The sequence below is a fragment of the Chrysochloris asiatica genome, unplaced genomic scaffold (genome assembly GCF_000296735.1).
Source record: "Chrysochloris asiatica unplaced genomic scaffold, ChrAsi1.0 scaffold00007, whole genome shotgun sequence".
Classification (NCBI taxonomy): Eukaryota; Metazoa; Chordata; class Mammalia; order Afrosoricida; family Chrysochloridae; genus Chrysochloris; species Chrysochloris asiatica.
In genome coordinates this window covers 29861081-29883436 of record NW_006408525.1, presented here as the reverse complement: position 1 = coordinate 29883436, position 22356 = coordinate 29861081, and the positions used below count along the sequence as shown (strand labels likewise).

Sequence of the window (22356 nt, the reverse complement as noted above, 5' to 3'; positions counted from 1 at the left end):
TGTGCGTGCGTGCGTGCGTGCGTGTGAGAGAGAGGAGAGAGAGAAGGGGTCTGTCCTGGAGTCCACCTCAGTCTTTGTTGGTGAATCTGGAAAAAGGGTTGGTGATGTTGAGGGCCAGGGAGACATTGATCCTGGTGCAAACAGGCTGGGCTGCCCCTTTCTCCACGTCTTCTGCTTTGCCTAGTCTCTGTTTCGATTTGGGGATGTACTCAAGCCACTCTCTGATGCTTCCTACTGGTTTTCCCTCTGCCCGAGTCCTAGGAATCAGAGCGGCTGCTGGTCTCTGGCAGCAAGGAGGAGTACAGACGGCACGAGCCTTAAAGCAGTTCTTCTGGTGGAAGAGGCCTCCCTAGCCTGTCTGAGGGGTCAATCTGGTTACCCTAGCCTCAGAATCTGGGCTTCAAGAATGTGTTGGAAGCTCTTAACTTACACATCCCTCTGTTCTTCCCCATTTCCTCATGCCACCCCCACCCATTCCCTTTGATTTCTCAGGTCTGCCACTTCCCTCCAACCCACAGCTGGGGAAGGGAAAAGGGCTGCAAAAATGGCTTCTGCAGCTGCCCCTCCTTCATCCAGCCATCCCAAAGTTTTTAGTACCCTTGGATTTTAATAAGCCAAGCCACACCATGTCTCTGGATTTCATTTTTGTTTTGTTTTGTTTTGCTTTTATGAACAAAAATTTTTAAACAATCATGTAAATTACCTATTTAATTGGGGCTTTTAGGTCTTTTCCATACACACACACTCCTAAGTGAAAGCCAAGGGCTGGAGGGAAAGTAGGAACTCCGGGGCGGCATGAGGTGAGGAAGGTGAGGGTCCCCAGCCCCACAGTGGCTGAGAGACAATCTCTCCTTCACCTCAATGTGGTGCTGTGGGGCAGCCAGGGAGGACCACTCCTAATCCTGGAGTAGTTTCCAGGGGTGTGGAAGTTGTATCTCTTCCTGGGAGCCTCTGAAAGGAACCCAGCTTCCCTGATTGACTGTTCCTGCTCTGATGTGCTTTAGTGGAATGTGTTTTCATTTAAAAACAACTCTGAACAGGGCACTTTTTTTTTTTTTTCCAGTTTTAAAAATTGAAAAATTCTTACAGTACAAACAGGGCTGTTGTGGTGGGGATGTTGGTGCTGTAAGACGTCACTCTTGAGTGCATTTTGGCACTGGGATTGGATGGCTGCGGTGGGAGGATCCCTCCCTCCCACTTTTTTCTAATATTTAAAGAAGTGTTTTGTAGGTTTCAACAACAATCACAACTTGAATTTGTATCTTGGGAGGTGGGAGGGAGTGGCTTAGAGATGTCTGCCTAAGCTTAAGGCCAACTGTGGAAGTTTTGTTTTCCCTTTTTTTGTACAATAAAGTTAAAAACAAAGGTTTGGCTGCTGTCTGATCACTGGGATGAATGAAGGTGGGGGCAGGTGTGAGCAGCAGGTTGGATGTGGAGAGGGTTATGTCTTTACTACCATCCTTTCCTTTGGGTTAATTCCTGAAGACACCATAAGCAACCTACAGTCCGGCAACTAGGTGCTATTGTTAAAAACTTTTTTCAGTTCCCATGTGTTCACCTTGGATTACCTGAGTCCTGGTATGGCACTATAGGATAAGCACTGAACTGCTAACTGGAGTTTGGTGCTTCAAACTCAACAGCTGCTCCTTGGAACTAACTCAATGGCACTTAACAATAGTATGCTTTTTGAAAAGTTGGAGTACAAATACATTCTTTTCCCCAGAATGCACTGCCTTGGGCAATTGGGGATGTAGAATTTATCGTGGGGGACAGGATATCCATCCCACCTTGAACCAAGCCTAGGTTAGAGGATGACTCCTAACTATCCTGGCCTCTAATGGGCAGGGCTGACTTGCTCTGTTAAGGGTTTTGCTGGGACCAACAAGAGCTTAAAAACCTAGGCCTTGTTCAAGAGCTCATCCTCAACCCCACAACCTTCTCCTATCCTTGGTCAATTCTGTGAAGAGCTCCTTGGTCCTCAGGGTCTCCTGTTTCCTTACGTGCCACTCACCTGAAGCTTTTAACCTCATATGTTCATTACATCCAGGTGGACACTTGTCTGTCTCTTGCCTTCTTGGTCTCCTCTGCTAATGTTGGCTTATTATTCTATCCTAGGTGTCCGTGTATCTCCCAGAACCTCTGATTATCACCCACACTTACACTCCAAAGGGGGAATCTATAGAGGCTGTGCTGTAAGATAAGCACTCAATGTCAAGGTCGGTGGTTCAAATTCACTAGCCACTCCTCATAAACCCTATGCAAGGTTGCTATGTTTCGGAACCGAGTTGATGGCACTTAACAGCAATAACATTCTAAGTTCCAGATGTGTACCCTCTGGGATATCTTGCAGATACCTCATACCCCAAAACCCAACTGGATTACGAGCCATGTAGTCATTCAATCTAAAACCCAGGTATCATCCGATTCCTCTCCTTCTCTGGCCTCCATATCGAATTGTTCCCTATACTTATCTAGCCTACATCCTAAAGTCTCAGATCTCCACATTCTGCTGTACTGCTACCATCCCCACCCTACTCAGTCACCATCATTGTTCAACTACTTCAAAGATCTCTTAAAACTGCTCTCCCTGCTTGCACTCTCACCCCCTACGATTCATTCTGTACATGGCAGCCAACGTAGTTTGTTTACAAACAACTTCGATTATTGCAGTTCTTCAAAACTATCCCCATTATACTGAGAATCAAAGTTGGAAAGTTTTACTGTGACCCTACAAGGCTAAATCCCTGCTCCTTTCTCCCATTGTCTCACTCCACAATTCCCCATCTCTCACATCGATCCAACTAAATAATCACTTTTTCTGTTGTCCAGATATGCGTACCACAGGACCTTTGCATTTGCTGTTCCCTGCCCACAATACTATTTCTCTGACTCTTCACATAACTGGTTTTCTCTTCCTCAGCTCAAATGTCACCAGTACAGATAGACCCTCCCTGACATCTTTCTCTTGAGGGCTCCCCTTACAACATCTCTATTCTTCTGTATTTGTGTACTTGTTCATTGGTTATCTCCCTTATCAGCTTATTCATTACAATAATTCTAGCACCTAAAATTGGCATACAATACTTACCCAAGGAATATTTGTTAATGGACTTAATAAGTTATAGTCTACAAGGCCCTGGAGGATCTGCTGCCCCTACTGGTCTCTCTTACCCAACTCTAGTCACACCAGCCTTCCATGCCTCAAGCTCAACATAGTGTCTTAGAGCCTGCATACATGCTGTTTCCTTTGCCTGGAATGTTCATCATGACCTCCCTGCTGAGTTAATTCAGGGCTACACTTCTTCAGGGGAGCTGTCCTTGACTCCTGGCTAAAAAGTTCTCCTGTGTCATTTGTTTCCTTAGCAGCCAAATGCTTTCACACTCAGACTTGTTTGATCCATGTCGGGCTTTGCTGAGCTGTAAACTCTACTAGGATGAGGTCTGTGTGTTCCCCTTGGCTATAATCCCAAGGCCTCACCCACGGCTAGGAACACGACTCAGTTCCTAGTGCTAACGGTGAAGTGTGTATCCCCAAAGGTCACCACCATAGTTGTCCAGGCCAAAAGCAGAATGAATAATACGTCCTTAGAGAGGAGTTTGGTGTGAAGATGGCCACAAGCAGAAATGTGAGAAAGATTTAAGTAAACAGGGAAAAGCCAGGGAGGTTTCCTGAGCAGGTAAAATTCTTTAGGGCAGGACATGGTCATACCTCGTTGCTGTTAATTGCTGTCTGGTTGGTTAGTTATGTACTGTGGAGTCGGTTCCGACTCAGAGAGACCCTGTACAGGGGGTTTCTGAGGCTGTAAATCTTTACGGGAGCAAAAAGCCTCATCTTTCTCCCACAGAACAGCTGGTAGTTTCAAACTGCTGACCTTGTGGTTTGCAGCCCGATTCATAACCACTGTGCTACCAGAGCTAATTTCTGTCTAGTCAGCTGCAACTTATATCGACCCTATGGACAACAGAACAAAACACTGTCTGGTCCTGTGCCATCCTTCCTCACCACCCTTTCCATGTTTAAGTCCATTGTTGCAACCACTGGGTGAATTCATCTACTTGAGGGTCTTCATTTTTTTCACTGACCCCCTACTTTACCGAGCATGATGTATCCTCCAGAGCCTGGTCCCTCCTGATAACATGCCCAAAGTATGTGAGACGTTTCAACAAACATACATAGGCACAGTATGTGCTCACTCATGTATGGCAAGAAATGTGGAAGACAGATACCTGGCCAACCAACTGGAAGAGATGAGGTTTGTGTCAATTCCAAAGAAAGGTGACCCAACAGAATGTGGAAATTACTGAGCACTATTATTAATATCACACATATAAGTGGGCATATTTAGGGATTGAAAAACAGAGTAACATCACTGGAGTCGAAAATTCCTAAAAGGGAGGATGGGAGATACAGATAAAAGGGAAAGCTGGCAACATACAAGAGGAAGTTTTGAAGAGGAAAACAGGAAAGAATGCAAGAATTAAAGTGAACAGAAGTAAATACTGATGGTACATAGAAGGCACTGCAATCATTGCAATGAAGTGAAGTATACGATTTATTGACTGTAAAGCTGATGATCTGTTCTATAAACCTTCACTCGATTCACAATAGGAAGTTTTAAGAAAGAAAGGAAAGCTGAGATCATGCTGTGGAGGTTCCAGGCCTCCTGAGAAGATTCCACTAGCTGGTCCCACAGTAATCCCAACATATTCCAAATTTGTATCTTTGTATATCCTCCTTGAAATGCCCTATCCTGGTTAAAAGAATTTTTAGGGCCTCCTTGTTCTTTACCCTACACACCACAATCAGTTACAGAAACCTACTGCTTCTAAGCTATTTTTCAAAACCACCCACCCATAATCATGGAATCAATTCCAACCCTATAGGACAGAGTAGAACACCATCATTTTCAAGGCTGTAACTCTGTATGGAAGCAGACTGCCTAGTCTTTTGCAGAGAGGCTGTGAGGTTCAAACTGCTGACCTTTTGGGTAGTGGCCCCAAAGCTTAGCCCACTGCATCACCAGGGTGCCTTTGCATAACCACAGAGTGATCAACGAAAACGCAAATCTGGTCAAATGCCCAAGAGGCTAAAGTCTACAAACTCCTCAGCACATCCCAAGTCTTCTGTGATCTGGTCTGCTCACTTCCAACTGCTCCCTCACCCAATCCAATGTTCCAAACAGTCCCTAGCCCGAGCCATACTTTTGAAACTTGCTCTTCAGGATGCTTAGTATCTTCTTTGGACTCCTGGTGTGGCACTGTAGGATAAGCACTGGACTGAAACCATAGGATGGGCAGTTCAAACCCGTCAGCCACTCCTCAGATATCCTACACAGGGTCGCTGAGTTGGAATCAGCTCAACAGCACTTAACAACAACAACAAAGTGTCTTCTTAGAAGGCCTAGTGTGGCACTGTAGAATAAGCAGTGGACTGCTAACCACAAGGTAGGCAGTTCAAACCCATCAACCACTCCTTGGAAACATACAGGGTTGCTATGAATTGGAACTGACTCGATGGCACATAAAAACATACGTGTCTTGTTAAGAAGCCCTATTGACACCAGAAGCATTAGACTGCTAACCATAAGGTCACAGCTTGAACCCACCAGTTGCTCCCAGGCTTAAAGATGAGGTTGTCTGCTTCTATAAATATGTATAGCCTCAGAAACCCAATATAGGGTCACTGTAAGTCAAAATAACTCTATGACCATGGGTTTTTCTGTTTTAGTGTCTTCTTAGGGACCCTGGTAGCACAGTGGTTAAGCACTCAGCTACTAGCCAAAAGGTCAGCAGTTCAAACAGTCATTCCAAAAGGGAAAAGATGTGGCTTTTTCTGCTTCTCTAAAGATCTGCAACTTTGGAAGCCCTATGGTGCAGTTCTACTCTATCCTATAGGATCACTAAGATTAGAAGGTATTGTTTAGAATACAACCGGTTTGGCTCAGTTTCAGAATGTTCTTAAGGATCATTCATGACACAATGCTGAAAAAATTAGGCTGCTAACTGAAAGATCAGTGGTTTGAACACACCAGCTGCTCCAAAGGAAAATCCTGACAATTTTCTCCCGTAAAAATGCCAGCCAAGAAAACCTAGGGGGAGTTCCATTCTGTCATATAGGGCCAAGTACGAATTGGCCAAGTTGGAGTTCTAGTGTGGCACTGTAGGACATGCACTGGACCACAAGCACAAGATGAGTTTGAACTGCAAGGTCAGCAGTTCAAACCCACCAGCCACTCCTCAGAAACCTTCTACAGATGGACAGCATTAAAAGAGTGAGCTGGAATCAAATGGACAACACAGCTTTTGTGGCCTGCCTTACCCTGGTTCTAGCTCAATCATCTAGCCGTCTCTCTGGCCACTCCTGTACCCTATGCAGATCTTTTGTTTTTAATCAGTTATGCAATTAATTTTATCAGTTTTTCTACCTCACATGACTGAACTTCTTGAGAAAATACAACTGTCTCATTTCATCTTTGTATCCCAGTAACCGAAGTATAATAAAGTTACTGAACACTTACACTGAACCACGAGTTTCACATGTACTTTAATCCTTCCAACTATCTAATGAGGTACTATTATCATACTCATTTATAAAGTGAGGCACAGAAAATTGCTCAAGTCTACATTAACAAAAGCAGATTTCAATTCACATCAGATTCCTCGTCTCAAAATACCTGTCTGTTTCAAACTAAAGAGTCACTGATGCGCCCAAACTATGTGATTTAAGACTTTCTTCCCTTAATCTTTCTCTATACTGGAGGACAGGCAAACCCTGGCTCCAGGCACAGAGTAATTAAGATGGAAGCATCAGTTTGAATATTTATGAATGCTGGGAAGCACCCTTTCCTCCAGGAGGTAAAGGGGGACCGAGGCGCGAAGGCAGAGGACACAGGCACACCCAGGGGCGTAGCGCTGGGTGGGAGGATGGGTCTAGCCAATGCCAGGCAGGCTGAGAAGTGGGGGTGCAGCGTGGGTTCCGGAAGCAGCAAAAGCGAGCAGGTGTGGGATCTAAATTAGGATGAGGGTGGGGAGGGTGCTCCGCTCTGAAGGGCTGAGTTTGGCCCTCGCCTACCGCGAAGGACCCCGATCTCCGGCGCTTGTAAATTCTCAGGCCTGGGATGGCTGAGACCCGCCCAGAAACAGGGAGAGCGGAGTCTCGAATAACCCCTTCGGCCCCATGGATTTTCTGCTCTGAGGCCCTAACTGCACCCCACTTTAACTCCAGCACGTTTACAGAACTGGCTGCATGCCTCAGGGTAAAAGCCGGGTGAGGGAAAAGAACCGGGAGCCCTAGGTAAAAGGCGGGGTAGCGTGGGCCGGAAGGCGTCCCAGGCTCGGCTGGGAGCCGGCGCTCTCTTTCGACGCCACCCGCTGCCCCCGCCCCCGAGCCGGCCGGGACGGCACAACGTCTCCGCCTCCAGCGCACCGCGCAGCTCACCTTGAACGCCGCTCCACCCACCGCCATCCTATTGGGGTACCCAAGCCAAGGGGAAACGGCGATTGGCCAGAGTGCCCCGGGGAGGCCCCGCCTCTCTCCCCGCCCATACCCGTCCGCCGGTACTTTGGACGGCGGCGTGGCGCCCCTCCTCCCGGCCCGGCCCCCGCCCCCTGGAGCAAATGCTGCCGAGCTGCGGCCGCGGGGCAGATGCACGCGCTCGGGCCCTTCTAGCAGGCGCGAGCAGTCGCTGGGCGCGCGAAAGCGAAAGAAGGAAGAGGAAGGGAGGGCGGGGGCGGGGTGTTGAGGAGGGGCAGGAGGAGGAAGAGGAGGAGGTTGGAGCGCGCTCGCGCTTGGCCTCGCGCCCGCGCGGAGGGAGGGGGAGAGGGGCGCGCGCGCGCACGCTCGCGCTCTCGCTTGCTCCATCCATCCATCCTCCGGTCGCCGCACGCGCGCGCGCTACGGGCTCGCGCCGCACCCCCCGCCCGGGAGAGGCGGTCTGGAGTGGGGGGCGGGGGGAGGGGCGCGCGGACGGCGCGCGGACTGCGCGCGGGCGGGGTGAGGTGAGGAGGAGGAGGCGGCGACGGGACGAGAAGGGAGGGGAAGGGGCCATGGCCGCCCGGTGAGGCGGCGAGGCGGGGGGGCGGCCCGACCCCCCGGCCCCGGGCCCTGGGCCCCGGGGAGTGGCGAGGACGGACCGACGGACATGGGGCTCCGGAGCAGCCGCCGCCGCCGCCGCCGCCGGAGGACGCGGCCCTAAGAGGCCGCCGGGCCCCGGCGCGGCCCCCCGGGCGGGGTGAGTACGGGACGGGAACGGGGGAGGGGCCTGCAGGGGGCGGGGCCCGAGGCGGGGCTTGGGCCCCCTCCCCCCCAGGTCTGGGTCAGCGCCCCTTCCCCTCCCCCAGGGCCGACGCGGAAACGCCCGGCTTCCCGGCCGGGCCGGGGCCCCCTGCTTTCCCCGTCTAGGTCCCCCCTTGGGCGGGGCAGGGCCGGTCGGGGAGGGGGCGCGGGGCCTTTGTTAGGGAGCCAGGCCCCAGCCCCCCGGACAATAGAGACACCCTCCCGGACTCCTCTCCTGGGCTGGCCCGGGCTGTCGGCGCCCGGGTAGAGGGGCCGGGACTTGTCCCACTCTCTGGGGGTCGGGCTGTCCCGGACCAGCGCTGGCCTCCGGTGGCTCAGCTCTCCTCCCCCCAGTCGGTATGATGCAGCAGCAGTGCCGCAGGGACGGGGAAAGAGCCGAGGCCCGGCCTCTTACCCTCCCCAGTACCCCTGGCTCGTTTGTCACTCCCCACCCCACTCTAGGCCAGCAGCTTCTCAAACTCATACCCTATGCTGAGAGGGGCCCCCGGACTCAGGGCGCTGTTTCTGAATCCTTTGGTGGGGGTTCCTGGACTTTGAGGCTCTTAGAGAGACTTCCGGGCAGGTCCTGAGGGAGGGAGGGTGGTTATCCAAAAGAAGCACAGGTAAGGGCAGGGCCCACTCCTGGCATGCCATTCCACGCGACTACCCTCCTCTTGCTCTCAGTGACTGGAAATACCCCTTAGCAGCATAAGATCTCCGTGGGCTCTGAGCCCTTCTTGTAGTAGCATGCTTATTTTAAGGGAAGGCAGAGTGGGGTGAAGGTTGTAGGGACCTAGAGCCATGCCTACTTCTGGTAGCAGTACCCCCCCAAGTGGACATCCTGGCTGAAAGCAGAGGTGACTCTGAGGAGAGCCTTTAGGGAAGGGGGGGTGTATTTAGGAGTCTGTGCAGTTTTTTTGCCACACCCTGTGGGTTTGCTTTAAGGCCTTAGAGTTCCTTCTCCTCCCCCTGCTGCATTGCACCATGGGTATCAAAGAGGGGTTTGAGTTTGGGGGACCTGGGGTGAGCTGCTGCCTCCTATAGAGCCAGATCTGATTGGCAGGAGATAGAGGCCCAGAGTCTGAGCTCAGGCCTGGGAAGGATAAGGCTGCTTTGGGTTTCCAAGCCCTGGAGGACCATTTAGAATGAGCGAACCTAGGCCCTGGGGAAGGGGGAATCCTGGTGCCAGGGTTAAACTCTGGGCATCGAGGTGGGAGGGGAGGTGGCAATCTTCAGAGGTACCTTGGACTCATACCAACACCCCCACCCCCATGTATACAGCCGTGTTGCCGCCCGCTGTGCTATGAGCAGTCAGAGAGCCGTCTCCACAAGAGTTTACAAATGAAAATGGAGGAAATGTCTTTGTCTGGCCTGGATAACAGCAAACTAGAGGTGAGGGCTCCCCCACATGTGCCTCTAGTTCTTTATCTTGATGTCACTACGTCGCTGTATCTGGCATCCACACCAAAGAGGAATTTGGGTAGTCAGCTTTGTTTCTTAAAGGGAATAGCCAGCCGAAAAGGCCCAAGGATCCGGGAAGAAGAAAGAACACAAAGTCAAGATGGGGAAAATGGCAAAGAAAGCATTATTTGTGGCCTGGGTGAGGTGGCAGGAGTTTGTGAGAGTCTCAGTCAGTCCACGGGGCTGTGCCTCTCATGACCGTGGCTATTCTCTCCTGGGCCCAGGCCATCGCTCAGGAGATATACGCGGACCTGGTGGAGGATTCTTGTTTGGGATTCTGCTTTGAGGTACACCGGGCTGTCAAGTGTGGCTACTTCTTTCTGGACGACACGGACCCTGAGAGCATGAAGGATTTTGGTGAGCTTCCGAGTCTGAGGAGAGCAGTCGTGCCGTGCCCTGGGATCCTTCTCTGGATGCTTACTGCACTCAATGTAGAACCTGGAGCTTAGGCAGGACATTCGAAGAGGCCATGGGGCATGGGTGGGGACAACAAGGGAGAGTACTCTGCCTGCCCTGATCGCCACGCCTCTCCTGTCCCCAGAGATCGTGGACCAGCCGGGGTTGGACATCTTTGGACAGGTTTTCAACCAGTGGAAAAGCAAGGAGTGCGTTTGCCCCAATTGTAGCCGCAGCATTGCCGCCTCCCGCTTTGCCCCCCATCTGGAGAAGTGCCTGGGAATGGGTCGGAACAGCAGCCGCATTGCCAACCGCCGGTGAGGGCCCCTTGCCTTCCTCGAACCAGAGCTGTTCCTCTTGCGTGGCCTGCACCATGATGTGGTCCCCAGGGGCAAAGTGAGGGCAGAGGGGCAGTGGCCTTGACCCCTTTCCCTTCCCTACCCTTGACAGGATTGCCAATAGCAACAATATGAACAAGTCTGAGAGTGACCAAGAGGATAATGATGACATCAATGACAATGACTGGTCCTATGGCTCGGAGAAGAAAGGTGTTTGGGGACCTGGGAGATTGTGGTGGGCTTTGAGGCTGAGGTGGGAAAGCTGAGATAGGGCATAAGTTGTGAATATTGGGGTTGGGGGGCCGTAAGGTTTGTACTATTGTTTATAAAGCCAGAGATTGGAAACTTGAAGTAACCTTGTTCTCTATCCTATTGTTCCACCTAGCCAAGAAGAGAAAATCAGACAAGGTGAGAGCCGGGGCAAGCATGAGGGAAATTTGGGCCACGGACAGATACCCTCCCCTTTGGGCAGGAAGTCCTCTCAAGGGTGTCTTGATTCACTTCTGAGGTCATTGGGGGCCTCTTTGGGTTTGGGAGGAGGGTGTCTGGTGGGTAGGAGGGCAACAGAGACCTGGAGGTGGGGGTGGGAATATGGGTAGTAGGACAGGTCTTACTGGGGAAGAAGAGTAGGAGTTTGAGGATGTTTCTTTGTCAAATCTTTTTTCCTTCCCTGGGTTCTCGGCTCCCCCTTATCGTTACCCTTTCCCCAAAGCTATGGTATCTCCCATTCCAGAACCCCAATTCCCCTCGAAGATCCAAGTCTTTAAAACACAAAAATGGTAAGTGGGGCTAGAAAAAAGAGTTTTTCATTCATGCTGTGTCTTCTGGGACTCGTTGGAGGGTGGAGTTGAGGGCCTGTGGGAACAAGGGTATTGAGGGAGGGCCTGTGATTGTTCTGTCACCCCCACTTCCTCTCTGGTTATTTTCAGGGTTCTCTGTCTGTACCACTGCATCAAACACCCTTCCCCTTCTTTTTTCTTCTTCAGGGGAACTTAGCAATTCGGATCCTTTTAAGGTGAGTAATGCCTGGTCCTCTTAGGTTCACCCTCATTCTCCTTGTTATGAAGTGCCTGGGGTTTAGATGAGTGGGGAGGAGAACTCTTTGCTGATAGCCAGAAGCATTAGATGGGTCCTTTGGGTCTTGTGTATTTGTGGTCTTCCTGGGTCCACCTCCCTCCCTTACACAGGTGGGGATGGTAGGAGTCACTTGGAAAATTGCTGGGCTGTCCTGAAGCCTTCTCACTTAGAAAGGGATGAAAGAAGGACAGATTCTCCCCCACCCAATCCCACCTCACCCCATCCCACACTTTGTTCCTTCTCTAAGCTATTCTCTGGTTCTCCCTCAGTATAACAATTCCACTGGGATCAGCTATGAGACCTTGGGGCCGGAGGAGCTGCGTAGCCTGCTCACCACGGTGAGGGACCAAGGAAAGGAGGGTGGCCCTTGAGCTGGAGTGGGCTGGAGCCGAAGGCACTGGTCAAGGCTGAAGGAGGCTGGTGACATGGCAGTCAGAACAATGTAGTTCCCTGGCCAATAGTAGTCTGGGATCATCTGCTCTGGACACCTAAGGGCCACCACTGCTGGTGCAATCCAGAATTTGTGCAGAAGGGAATGGAATATTTTGTCTAGAGTAGTTTCCCTGCTATTCCTCGTCTCAGCTTATATTTCTCTTCCAGCAATGTGGGGTGATTTCTGAACACACCAAGAAGATGTGCACAAGGTGAGCACAGAATCTAGAAAGGGGGCTGGGGGATCCTGTGCACACTCACTCTGGGCATGCATGCATGCATCAGGACTCCCTCCCCTACCTCTTACTGACAGGCCTTAGGCCAAAACCTGACCTAGAACTCTTCCTTTATCCCTTTCTGTGGTTGTGATTGTCCCTCCTGCTTCTGCCCAGCAGAAAGGCTGCACCTGAGCTCCTCAGATGCTCCCCTGCTTGCTATGGTCTGACCATTCTCTCCCCATCAGGTCCCTGCGCTGCCCCCAGCACACAGATGAACAGCGGCGAGCTGTGCGGATTTATTTCCTTGGGCCCTCAGCGTAAGTGAGCCTCCAGGAAGGGCTGGAGGTGGTGGATGGGCTTGCTGACTAGGATCCCTGAAGCCATTCTTTGCCCCTTTTCAGCGTCCTTCCAGAGGTGGAGAGCTCACTGGATACTGACAGCTTTGACATGACTGACAGCCAGGCCCTGATCAGCCGGCTTCAGTGGGACGGCTCTTCTGACCTCTCACCCTCCGATTCAGGCTCCTCCAAGACGAGCGAGAATCAGGGATGGGGTCTTGGTATGTGAGCCAGCTGAGCCTCTGACCAGAGCTGTGGGCCCCCTCTCCTTTACCCTTTGAGAGTCATCCCTTGTGCCTTCCTTTTCAGGTACCAACAGTTCCGAATCACGGAAAACCAAGAAAAAGAAATCCCATCTGAGCCTGGTAGGGACTGCCTCCAGCCTGGGCTCCAACAAGAAAAAGAAGCCAAAGCCACCGGCACCCCCAACGCCCAGCATTTATGATGACATCAACTGACTTGGGTGCAAGGAATAGCCTTTGGCTGAGCAGAGCCCTCTCTCCCGACCCCCACTCAGGTGGCAGAACCTGGCAAATGGACAGCTGCTGGGGGTTTGGGCTTGGGAAGCTTGGTGGGCCAGGCGGGCAGAGGATCCAATTATGCACCCCTGGGGGGTGGCAGGGTCCTCTGCAATGGAGTACGGACCCTCGGCGTGCAGGACTCAGACCTGGACCTATTATGCCTTGGACATAAGTTTGGTGGAGAGGCAGTTTTCCTATTTATTCTGTGAGTTACTGGATGTCCAGCCAGGCCAGGGGCCTGGCTCGGGCACTGTGCCAGGGCACTGCCTGCCCCCCACCCCAGGAACTGGACTACGCCCTGCCGAGGGGCATTGTGGCTATCCGGGAGGCTGAGTCTGGAGGGAGCTCCCCCAGCTGCCCTCAGCAATGTGAATGGGTCCGGTGCTTGGAGCTGAGGGGCAGGGTTGGGCCGTGTCCTGTCTGTGCAGAACCCTATCAGATGCCCCCATTCCTAGGGGTAAGCAGGCACAGTGTGCTGTCTGCTGAGGTTGGCATACTGCCGCCACCTGCCCTGCCCCTTAAAGGGGTAGCCCTTTCCCCTCAGTCCCCATGGGCCTCCTTGGCAGCAGGAGCTGTCCTTGTGTTGTTGGGTGCCAGGAAAAGGGCCTCCAGCCCTCCGCAGCTTCAAGGAATGGGAAGGGGGAGGGTAGGAAGAGGGAGCTGTGTATCAAAATTACTCCCAGCTACCTTTCTTCCCTGCCCCAGGGCTGGTGAGGAGTGGGGCCCCATGATGAGAGGGAACGGTGCTGCTTTATTTGAAATGTTTTCTTACCTCATTCCCTGCCCCAGGAAGGGGCCCAGCCTCACCCTCCTGGGGTGGCCCCAATGTTCCTCCTGCCCACCCTGCCCTACTGCCCTACTGGGCAGCCCAAGTTTCCAGCTGCTGCTTGCCACCCCTTCTTCTACCATGATCAGCTTCAGTTCCTCTCCATGCTCCTGCCTCCAAAGCCTGCCCTCTTTCCCCTTCCTCAGCCGCTTTTAAGTTATTTATTCTGTACTTGTGGTTTGGGGCTCTGAGGAAATCCTGACCTTGTTCCCCACCCCCACCCCCCCACCCCTTTGCTTAGGTGGGAAGAGAGGGTATTCTCTGTGTCTGGCTTGTTAGTGGAAGGGAAGGGGTGTCATGCCAGTGCACCCACCTGCCTAGTCCCCACCTCCAGCGGGCATCACCATTCTAGGAGTGGAGTCAGGACAGACGTCTAGGCTGGAGCCGAGCTGACTGACAGGGTAGAGTTGACCTGGAGCCATGTTTGCTGGACATGTCCCCCGCCCGCCTCCCAGGAGGAGCCATCCCACATTTGGGTAGCTTGTACCCAGGACTGGTTGGACTGATTCGGGTTAGGGACCCTAGAGAGTTAAGGGAACAACGGAGAGCTGCAAGGGCCTGTCCAGAACCCCAGCTACCCACTGGGGTGGTTCTGATTGTGGCTGACAAACTGGTTACAATTGGGTTTTTAACCCAAGAATTGTGATTATTTTTTAGAAAGCCAAACACATTTTGGCAGGAGTTAGGATAAATCCTGGGGCTTGGGCTCCGCTGCTCTTGACCCTCTGATAGTCTTCTCGAAGGGGAAGCCAGAGGGAAAGGAGGATCTCAGCCAGCCTCCAGCCTGCTTCCGAAGAAAGTCTTGGGAGTGGGTTGAAGGTGAAGGGAGGAAGGCCAAGGGGCCAATCTTCCTTGTAAGAAGCAGCTGCAGCTCAGGCCCTAATGTACCCTTTCCCCTCTGGCTGCTCCCTTTCCCCCTTCTGGTTGGAGGAGGGAGAAGTGGGAAGTAGTTTGGGAACTGGTTTGTCCACATCCGCTTCCCCATTGTTCCTTGGCCCGCCCTCAGGGCAGAGCCCCCTGCCCAGGCTGGGTAAGAGATGGGCTTGGTCCAGCAGGGACCCTGAGGGAACAAACCCCCCTTTCCTTTTGGGGAGAGTGCCCCCCCCCTACCATGTAGTTGAACAGGGGCTAGGAGCTCCCCACTCCCCTCCCTCTTAACAGCAGGCTGTGTGGGTTTCAATTCCCATCCTTCCTACCCCCCAGCTAGGTGTCGTCCACCCTGTATCCTATCATGTGTCTGAGTGTGCGTGGGGGGGGTTCTGTACTAATTTCCATGGCCGGTGGCTTTTCCTTCCATGCATCACTCCCCCCCGCATGCCCAGGGGCCACCCGCCTGGCATTACCGCATGCTGGGGTCATTGGGGGAGGGGGGTGGGGCTCACGCTGTCCTGTGGTCTTGAGATTTTTATTTTTGCATATGTAATCCATCCTGTACAGGTAGCTAACTTTGTAAACGCTGTGTATTTCCCCTGCCCCCATGGCTGCTGGTGTAAATAAACTGCATCTCCCGTTGGTAGACTGGCCTACCCACCCTCATTACCATGTTGTTGAGGGGAGAGTAAAGCCATTTTCTTACTGTCAAAGGAGGAGGCTCCAGAGCCACAAAATGGAACTTTATTCAATCACAGATACTGACCCTCAATCCAAGAGCCCCAGAGGCCAGGTCCTGGGGCCCAGCGCTCCAAACAGAGCTCGTCCTTGGAGCTGGGCAGGGTAGGACACTGGCCACAGGCCAGTGCGGTCTTGCTTACAGCCTTAGGCCTAGGGTAGCAGCAGCTGTGGCCTGGCCTCCCAATGCTGGGGGCTTGGCTTTGTGCCTCAATCCCCTTCCTGACTGGGCTCTATAAAAGACCATTTTAAAAAAAAAAGAATGCAAGCAAAGTGCTTTAAAAAAAAATTGAGGGAGAACGACTGGAAACTGTCCAGAACATGGAGGCACCCTATGCCTGCTACAGGGGTGGAGGGAAAAGGTGGGGGCGGCTAGGTGCCTCTAGCTAGGGAAAGCGGGCACAAAGGGCACAAACTTAGTTCTGGCCTGCCTCATGGTCTCAAAAGATCCATACTTGACTAAAGAATTTCAGCTTACTCCAGACTCCCCTAGAGAAGTGAGCTGGGGCCATGCTGAGCTGCACTGGCAGGCAGCCCTGGGGGCTGGGGAACAGACATGCAGGACACTGGGGAGAGCCAGGGCTGCAGCTGGGCAGGAATCCCCTGCTGAGCTGGGCCTCAGGCTCTGAACTGCTTTAAGACCCTAAGAAGTGACGGAAGACAACACCCTCATTTCTACCTGAGACGTGCTTGCACAGAGGGGACGTCTGTACCCTTGCAGACCTAAAGAGGAGGCACCGTACCTGCCTCCTGTGTCCTCTGGAGGGGCACCCCTATCCTTTCCAACCCCCGCCCCCAGACCCTTGGGCCCAGCTCTGGCCAGGAAAGGGGGTAGGCCATGGAAGAGGAAGACCATGCCTTTCATTTTCTCCTTGTGTCCTTATCGTCCATACATCCCAAATACTAGGAAGCTGAAGAACACAGTGACTCCCACCAGGGAGACAGTGGCAGGCGCTGTGAAGAACTGGCGATAATTGATACGGAAGTACCAGACGACCCCCAACAGCACCACAAACACAGGCACCATGAGGCTGCCCACGTTTACACCAAGACTGGGTGGCTCACTGGTAGAGGAGGGAGCCAGGGAAGCTGAGGGGCCTGGAACAGCTGGCCCAGGGGGTGAACGGTGGCAGTGAATCACACAGTTGTCAGTAATGTTCAGAGAACGCAGTGTGCGGGCTGGGTCCTGCAGCAAGTGGCCCTGGTAGATCAGTTTCATCTGGCTTTCTTGTCCAGGGAAGTATTTACTACAGAGATGAAAGAGAAGAGGAGACAGGGCAAGGAATCAGAAGGCCAACTAACCTGGACCAACAGAGCAGGGAAGTGAGGGAAAACTGAAGAGTGGCTAAGGCAGTAATTCACTCGTCCTTGGTAGAGGCTGGACCTGATACTTCCCTGCTGCTCCAGCTTCATCAGAGGTGGCCCAGGGCTGGGGGATACGTGGCACAACAGCCTCCCACTTTCCAGTCTACTCACCTCTTCAGGGAACCCACAGTATCCTCTGGCCTGGCCACAGCCAGCTCCTCAGTGTCATTGAGGAATTTGAGCCGCACATTGATGAGGCCTGAGCTGTGAGGAATGCAGGTGTTCTCCTCAGATCTCAGGGAGCCCTCTGGGCTGCTGCTCTCTGGGCCCACTTGTCTTTTGGGAAGGCCTTGTATGTCCAGCAGATGCTCCAAGCTAGGCTCAACACCACCCCCAGCTCCAGGCTCCCCTACAGAGTCTCCACCATCGCCAGCCTCTTCAGCCTTCTCATCATTACCCTCTGATGGATGAGGGAGTTCGGTTGGCTCTGGAGTGCCTTGGCCCGCAATCAGGTGGTCCACATGACTCAGGTGGAGGACAGATGTGTCTCCTGCTGACACAATAGTGCCCAGGAGCTGGTTGCTACTGCTGTCTGCTACATAGGTAGAGAGCCATGCTAGGACCAAGGCTAGAATCAGTACCACCACACCTGCCACCACCGTCACCTCATTACCCACACCCTCAATGAGAGTGATGTCCGAGAGCTCCATGGTCTGGCTGCTGACTGGGTCCACACTGCAGGAATAAAGGGGGAGGGACAGCATCAGTCAGGCCTATAGGGTTGCAACCAGGCCTCCAGTTTGCTTAGGTTCTAACTGACCCACCCTGAAAGACAATGGTAGCTCAGAGTCTTATAGAAGGGAGACAAACCTTCCTAACTCTGGATTCCCAACCTAAAGCTAAGCTTTGCTTCTATTGTGAAGCTCTAGCTTTCAGATTCCACGCCCTTCCTCTCTCACGTCCTAGTCCCAACCCCCCCAACATGCATGAATGGTCAGGAAAACCTCAAAGCCTTCTGGTTGCTGCTGCTACTGTTTGTTGGGGGTAGTTTTTTTGGTGGGTGGGGAAAAACCATTTGCTTCTTTGAACCCAGTGTTTCCCTAGGATTTCTATCACTTGCTCAAGCAAATACTATCCATGAGCAGCATCCACAAGTTTCACAAAAACCAAAAAGCCTGGAATCATTTATTTTGTACCCCTGTAAAGGACTTGCAAAGGAGCTCTAGCAGTGTAGAGGGTTACAAGTCTATCTACTAACTGCAAGGTAAGCAGTTTGAAACTTATCAGCCGCTCCACGGCAGAAAGATGAGGCTTTCTGCTCCCGTAAAGGTTTACAGCTTCAGAAATCCTGCGTAGGATCACTAAGGATCAGAACCAACTCCTCCACGGCACCACACCATCACCACCAGAGGGCTGGAAAGATTTGAATCCTATCTCATTCATGATCACAGACTTAGCTCCCGGTGTGGAGAGCCAAAGAGAGTTAACTCAGAACCAAAAGCAGAGTCAGACCACTGGATAAAACAGCTCTGTAGGGAGCATCAAGAGTCCTGGTGTGGCGCTGTGGGTTAATGCAGCAGACTGCAAATCCATTTGAACTGCAAGGTCGGTGGTTCAAGCTCACCAGTAGCTCCTTGGAAACCCTAATCAGGCTCACTATGGGTCTGAATGGATTTGACAATGGCACTTAACAACAAGGGGCCATCAGCAGACATTGTGTTGGCCTCCTTCGAAATCCTCTGGTAAGCCCTGGAGAAGCCAAATAGGTTGGACCCCAGAAATGGGCTCACAAGTGCCAAAACCACTCCCCAAGCAGAACTACCCAAGTTCTCACAATCCACATCCCGCTTTCTCTTCTTGTACTGTGAGGGTTCTCCCTTGGCCAGGTTCTCTGAAAGGCTGGAAGATCTTAGCTTGCTCCATGAAGTACCTACTCTTTCCCTTGGTGAATCTGCTGCTTTCCCAGCAGTCCCTGAGCAAATCCAGCCTGGTCCTTATCAAAATCAGACCATTCTCAAAGCACCAATAACTTCAGTAACCTGTCCACCTCTCTCCACTAGGTTCCTGGAAGACAAGGATCACATACATGTATTTCCTGTTTGCACCATAGTGTCCAGCATAATAGCAAAAGCGTTAAATTATATTTGTGGGACAAATTAACATCTGAAGAGTTTCCAAATCCTTATTTAGCACACCAGCCAGGGAGTCAGAAAAAAACTAATCATAATCCTGGTCTTTTCTCTTATTAGCTATGTAACCTTGAACAACTTTAAGAGCCTCTGCCTCCTCATCAGTAAAACGGGGTTAAAAAATAGGTACCTACCTTATAAGGTTGTTTTGAAGATGACGTGAAATCATGGAAGCAAAATGCTTAGCCTGTGCAATGTACTTGGCACATTGCTATTGTTCAATTAATAAATGGTAGCCGTTGTTTATCACTCACTCCCCCAAATAAACCCTGATGATAAGCAGGCTTGTCATTAACCCCGATTTACTGAAAAAACGAAACTTGCGGCGAAGAGAGGCACAGACGGTGCAGAGGAGCAGGGCAGGACCCCAGGTCTCCCGTCTCAGAGGCCTTCTCTCTCCGCAGCCTGAGAGAGATGCCCCGGCCCTTCCTTTTCTGAGGCGAAGGCTCGGCGTTTGGGTGGCTCTATTTCTGAGGCGCTGAATAGCAAGGGTCTGAGGGTCCACCCAAGCCGAACGACTGTCCGATCCCAACCACTGAGCTCAAGCCCAGCTCTCCCAGCCCGAGAGGGGTAGTAGGGTCAGGTGGGGGGTCACAAACCATCCACACCCCTCAAGCTTCGGGGCGGGGCTGTGGACTGTGGGCGGGGCTTAACGACGCGGGATGTCATGGGAAATTAAAGGGGGCTTGAATCGGTACTCGGCCCGGGTGGGGAAGGAGGTCCTCACCTGAAGTGGCCAGATTAAGTGTTTTGACTTCGCTGGGACGGCCCTTGGATTCGTCTATCCGTAGGGGCCGGGCAGGGGTCGGGGGAGGGGCTGACAATCACCGATTCTGATCCAGGGTCCGGTCTTCCGGCTTATCCCGGAAGCTGTTAGAACCACAGACCGGAAGTCCCGCCTCCGCGCCTTGCACTGATGACGCAGAGCTACGTAAGGCGGAGTGACGTAAACAATCTTTAAATAAAAGGGACAGGTTTCTCAGCGGAAGGAGAGGGCGGAGTCACTGTTGGCGGGATCAGGATCCTCCCCGGGCAGGGCCACGCCTAGTGGGTGGGACCTTTGACGGCCCAGTGGTGAGAGGCGTGGCCAAGCGAGGAGGGAGTTGGGAAAGTGCTTGGGAAAGGGGCAAGGTTGCGCGCTTGGAAGGCTGCGCGGGCTGGCGCTGCCGGACGGATTCCTAGGGAGACTTCCTTCTTCCCGGACTTGTTCTTCCGGCCTTGCTACTAGTCTCAGTTATGTGTCCATAACTGCTCTGCTACGAGTATTGAGCTATGGGTTAGCGGGATCTGTAAGGACTGATTTCTCTGTAACTTCCCAGTACTGTTTGCAGGGTTACAACAGAACAAGAAGACAATTTACCCAAAATTCAGTGTTCGAAGAGTATAGCCCCGGATATTGTGGGACCATGAATTAGTCGGGAAAGCATTTCTAGGCACAGATTTCAGCACAGGCTTAGGGCAGAATAAAAACAGGACCTCAAAAGCTACAGGGAAAAAAGTGTAGAGTCCAAAAACTTCATTCAGAGTTTTGTAGTTGAAAATTTCTGAAAACGTACTGGGGTTTCTTTTTCTTTTTTGGTGAATTTTTAATTTGAGGATAAATACAGATGGGCAAACACCAGTGAAGAGCTTGGTAGTTTTCACCATTGACATACCGATGGAACTAGCACCCAGGTCAAGAAATGAAAAATTAACTTCAGAATCTCCATTCCTGTCCTCTTCCAGCCATTAACTTCCACTGAGGAACCACTGTTCTGATTTCTGTCATAAGAATTTTCCTTGTTTTTGTACTTTGTGTTAATGGAAACATGCGACGTATACTCTTTGGTGTCTGGCTTCTTTTGATCAACAGCTATGTTTTTATTCCTACATACCTTTTGAGTTTTAAGGTTTAGTGTTTTTATTTTGAATTAACTTGAGAGGGGGCAAGACATCATAGTACATTTTAACAGAATTCTGAAGAATGAGTAGAGGTTTATGAAGCAGAATTCCAAACAGAAAACAGGTACATGGACTGATCTCAGTATTTGTTGAGTGAATAAATTAACCACCAAGTTGAACCATCGTTTGTACTTTCATGTAATAGTAGCAACCAGGTGTACTAAGAGCTTGCTATTACTATCTCATGGTGCCAGTGAAGTAACTATTATTACACCCATTTTCCAGGTATGGAAACTCTAAATTATATAGTTAGTGATACCGCTAAAGTCACCCAGATCTGTCTTTCATGCATTATGTATATATATGTGTGTGGTGGTCCAATAACTAGTATCTCTATGGTAATAATTTAATAGAAAGATTATTGTTGTCACATGCCCCTGAGTTGATTCTGGCTCATAGGGACCCTTTAGGGAAGAATAGAATGCCCTAATAGGATGTAGTAGGCCATAATCTTCATGGAGTCCTGGTATGGCACTGTGGGTTAATGAGCTGGACTTCAAGGTTGCTTGAACCACAAGGTCGGCGGTTCAAGCTCACCAGAGGACAACAAACAATCCTTATGAGGGAATGCTGGGGGCGCTGTAGGATAAACATTGGATTGCTAATCACAAGGTCGATGGTTCAAGCCCACCAGCTGCTCCGTGGGAGAAGTTTGAGCCTGTGTGGATTACAGCCTTGGAAGCCCTATGTAGGGTTGCTATAATTTGGAACGGACTGGATGGCACCTAACAACAACAATCTTTTTTTTTTTTTAAGGTTTTTATTGTGGATTAATTGAAAGTTTACAGGGCAGATCATCAGTTTTACATTCAACATACACCTTGTTTCGTTATAATCTTTTTTTTTTTTAACATTTTTATTGTGGATTGAGTGAAAGTTTACAGGGCAGATCATCAGTTTTACATTCAACATGCACCCTGTTTCGTTATAAGGATTATAACCCCCTCCATGTACCATCAGTTAACAGTATTTCTCTCTATTCATTTTAGCTTTTTTTTAAAAAAAACAAACAACATTCAGTCATATATAATAATTTACATCTCCAAAGGGCCCATTCTACAAATTTGCCTCTTGGCCACCAGCTTTTAGTCCCTCTCTTCCCATAAATCTAGAGTCCTCAGCTGCTCCCCCTCTCCATGACCCCATCTCTGCCTCCTTCTCTGGTATCGCTACTTCTCTGCATTTCACTGTGTGCTTCTCCCTTGATGGTCCTAGGGTCCTCTGTTTCTGGACTGTAAGATTAACCACTCCCCTGTTTTAGTTACAAAACTTCTACCTTTACAGTTGTGACAGTCGCAATTAGTCATAACAATTATTCACTATTGAATCATACGAATCTTATCCCAGTCTCTTTTCACCAGACCCATCTGTTGTTGTTGTTGTTGTTGTTGTCAGGTGCCATCGAGTCGGAACCGACTCATAGCGACCCCA

The 22356-nt window shown here is 51.2% G+C and overlaps 3 protein-coding genes across 5 annotated transcripts; 1 reads left to right on the top strand and 2 right to left on the bottom strand.

Annotated features, from left to right (window-relative positions):
• Positions 1–6820: 6820 nt before the first annotated feature.
• Positions 6821–9115, bottom strand: LOC102820558 (collagen alpha-1(I) chain-like). The gene is made up of 5 exons (XM_006833710.1): positions 9085–9115; positions 8344–8616; positions 7787–8261; positions 7548–7685; positions 6821–7466 (listed from the first exon to the last, which is right to left on the bottom strand). Exons 1-5 carry the CDS (start codon positions 9113–9115, stop codon positions 6821–6823), a joined length of 1563 nt encoding a protein of 520 aa, XP_006833773.1.
• Positions 9116–9531: 416 nt separating this feature from the next.
• Positions 9532–15398, top strand: ATXN7L3 (ataxin 7-like 3). Of its 2 annotated transcripts, none has more exons than XM_006832730.1 (12): positions 9532–9667; positions 9961–10093; positions 10278–10449; positions 10583–10680; positions 10856–10878; positions 11204–11249; positions 11457–11485; positions 11817–11885; positions 12148–12191; positions 12443–12514; positions 12599–12756; positions 12845–15398. In XM_006832730.1, exons 1-12 carry the CDS (start codon positions 9617–9619, stop codon positions 12991–12993), a joined length of 1044 nt encoding a protein of 347 aa, XP_006832794.1. In that variant the 5' UTR covers positions 9532–9616; the 3' UTR covers positions 12994–15398. The 2 variants fall into 2 exon arrangements, with proteins under 2 accessions (XP_006832794.1, XP_006832792.1); XM_006832729.1 differs by having other exon boundaries at positions 11183–11249.
• A 629-nt stretch (positions 15399–16027) lies between these two features.
• On the bottom strand, positions 16028–19153 carry TMUB2 (transmembrane and ubiquitin-like domain containing 2). Of its 2 annotated transcripts, none has more exons than XM_006832728.1 (3): positions 17253–17620; positions 16967–17144; positions 16028–16737 (listed from the first exon to the last, which is right to left on the bottom strand). In XM_006832728.1, exons 1-3 carry the CDS (start codon positions 17557–17559, stop codon positions 16371–16373), a joined length of 852 nt encoding a protein of 283 aa, XP_006832791.1. In that variant the 5' UTR covers positions 17560–17620; the 3' UTR covers positions 16028–16370. The 2 variants fall into 2 exon arrangements, with proteins under 2 accessions (XP_006832791.1, XP_006832790.1); XM_006832727.1 differs by adding an exon at positions 19119–19153 and having other exon boundaries at positions 16371–16737; positions 16967–17530.
• Positions 19154–22356: the final 3203 nt, after the last annotated feature.

Coding starts and splice junctions, on each gene's coding strand:
- ATXN7L3 (XM_006832729.1), top strand. CDS start 9,617: ATGAAAATGGAGGAAATGTCTTTGTCTGGCCTGGATAACAGCAAACTA. Junction 10,094..10,277: donor TGAGAGCATGAAGGATTTTG/GTGAGCTTCCGA, acceptor TCCTGTCCCCAG/AGATCGTGGACCAGCCGGGG. Junction 11,886..12,147: donor TGCGTAGCCTGCTCACCACG/GTGAGGGACCAA, acceptor TTTCTCTTCCAG/CAATGTGGGGTGATTTCTGA.
- LOC102820558 (XM_006833710.1), bottom strand. CDS start 9,115: ATGTCCACTTGGGGGGGTACTGCTACCAGAA. Junction 8,262..8,343: donor AGCCGGGCGTTTCCGCGTCG/GCCCTGGGGGAG, acceptor CGCCCCCTGCAG/GCCCCTCCCCCGTTCCCGTC. Junction 7,467..7,547: donor TCCAAAGTACCGGCGGACGG/GTATGGGCGGGG, acceptor GTACCCCAATAG/GATGGCGGTGGGTGGAGCGG.
- TMUB2 (XM_006832727.1), bottom strand. CDS start 19,153: ATGATTTCACGTCATCTTCAAAACAACCTTATAAG. Junction 17,531..19,118: donor CTTCAAAACAACCTTATAAG/GTAGGTACCTAT, acceptor TTATTCCTGCAG/TGTGGACCCAGTCAGCAGCC. Junction 16,738..16,966: donor ACTGTGGGTTCCCTGAAGAG/GTGAGTAGACTG, acceptor TCATCTCTGTAG/TAAATACTTCCCTGGACAAG.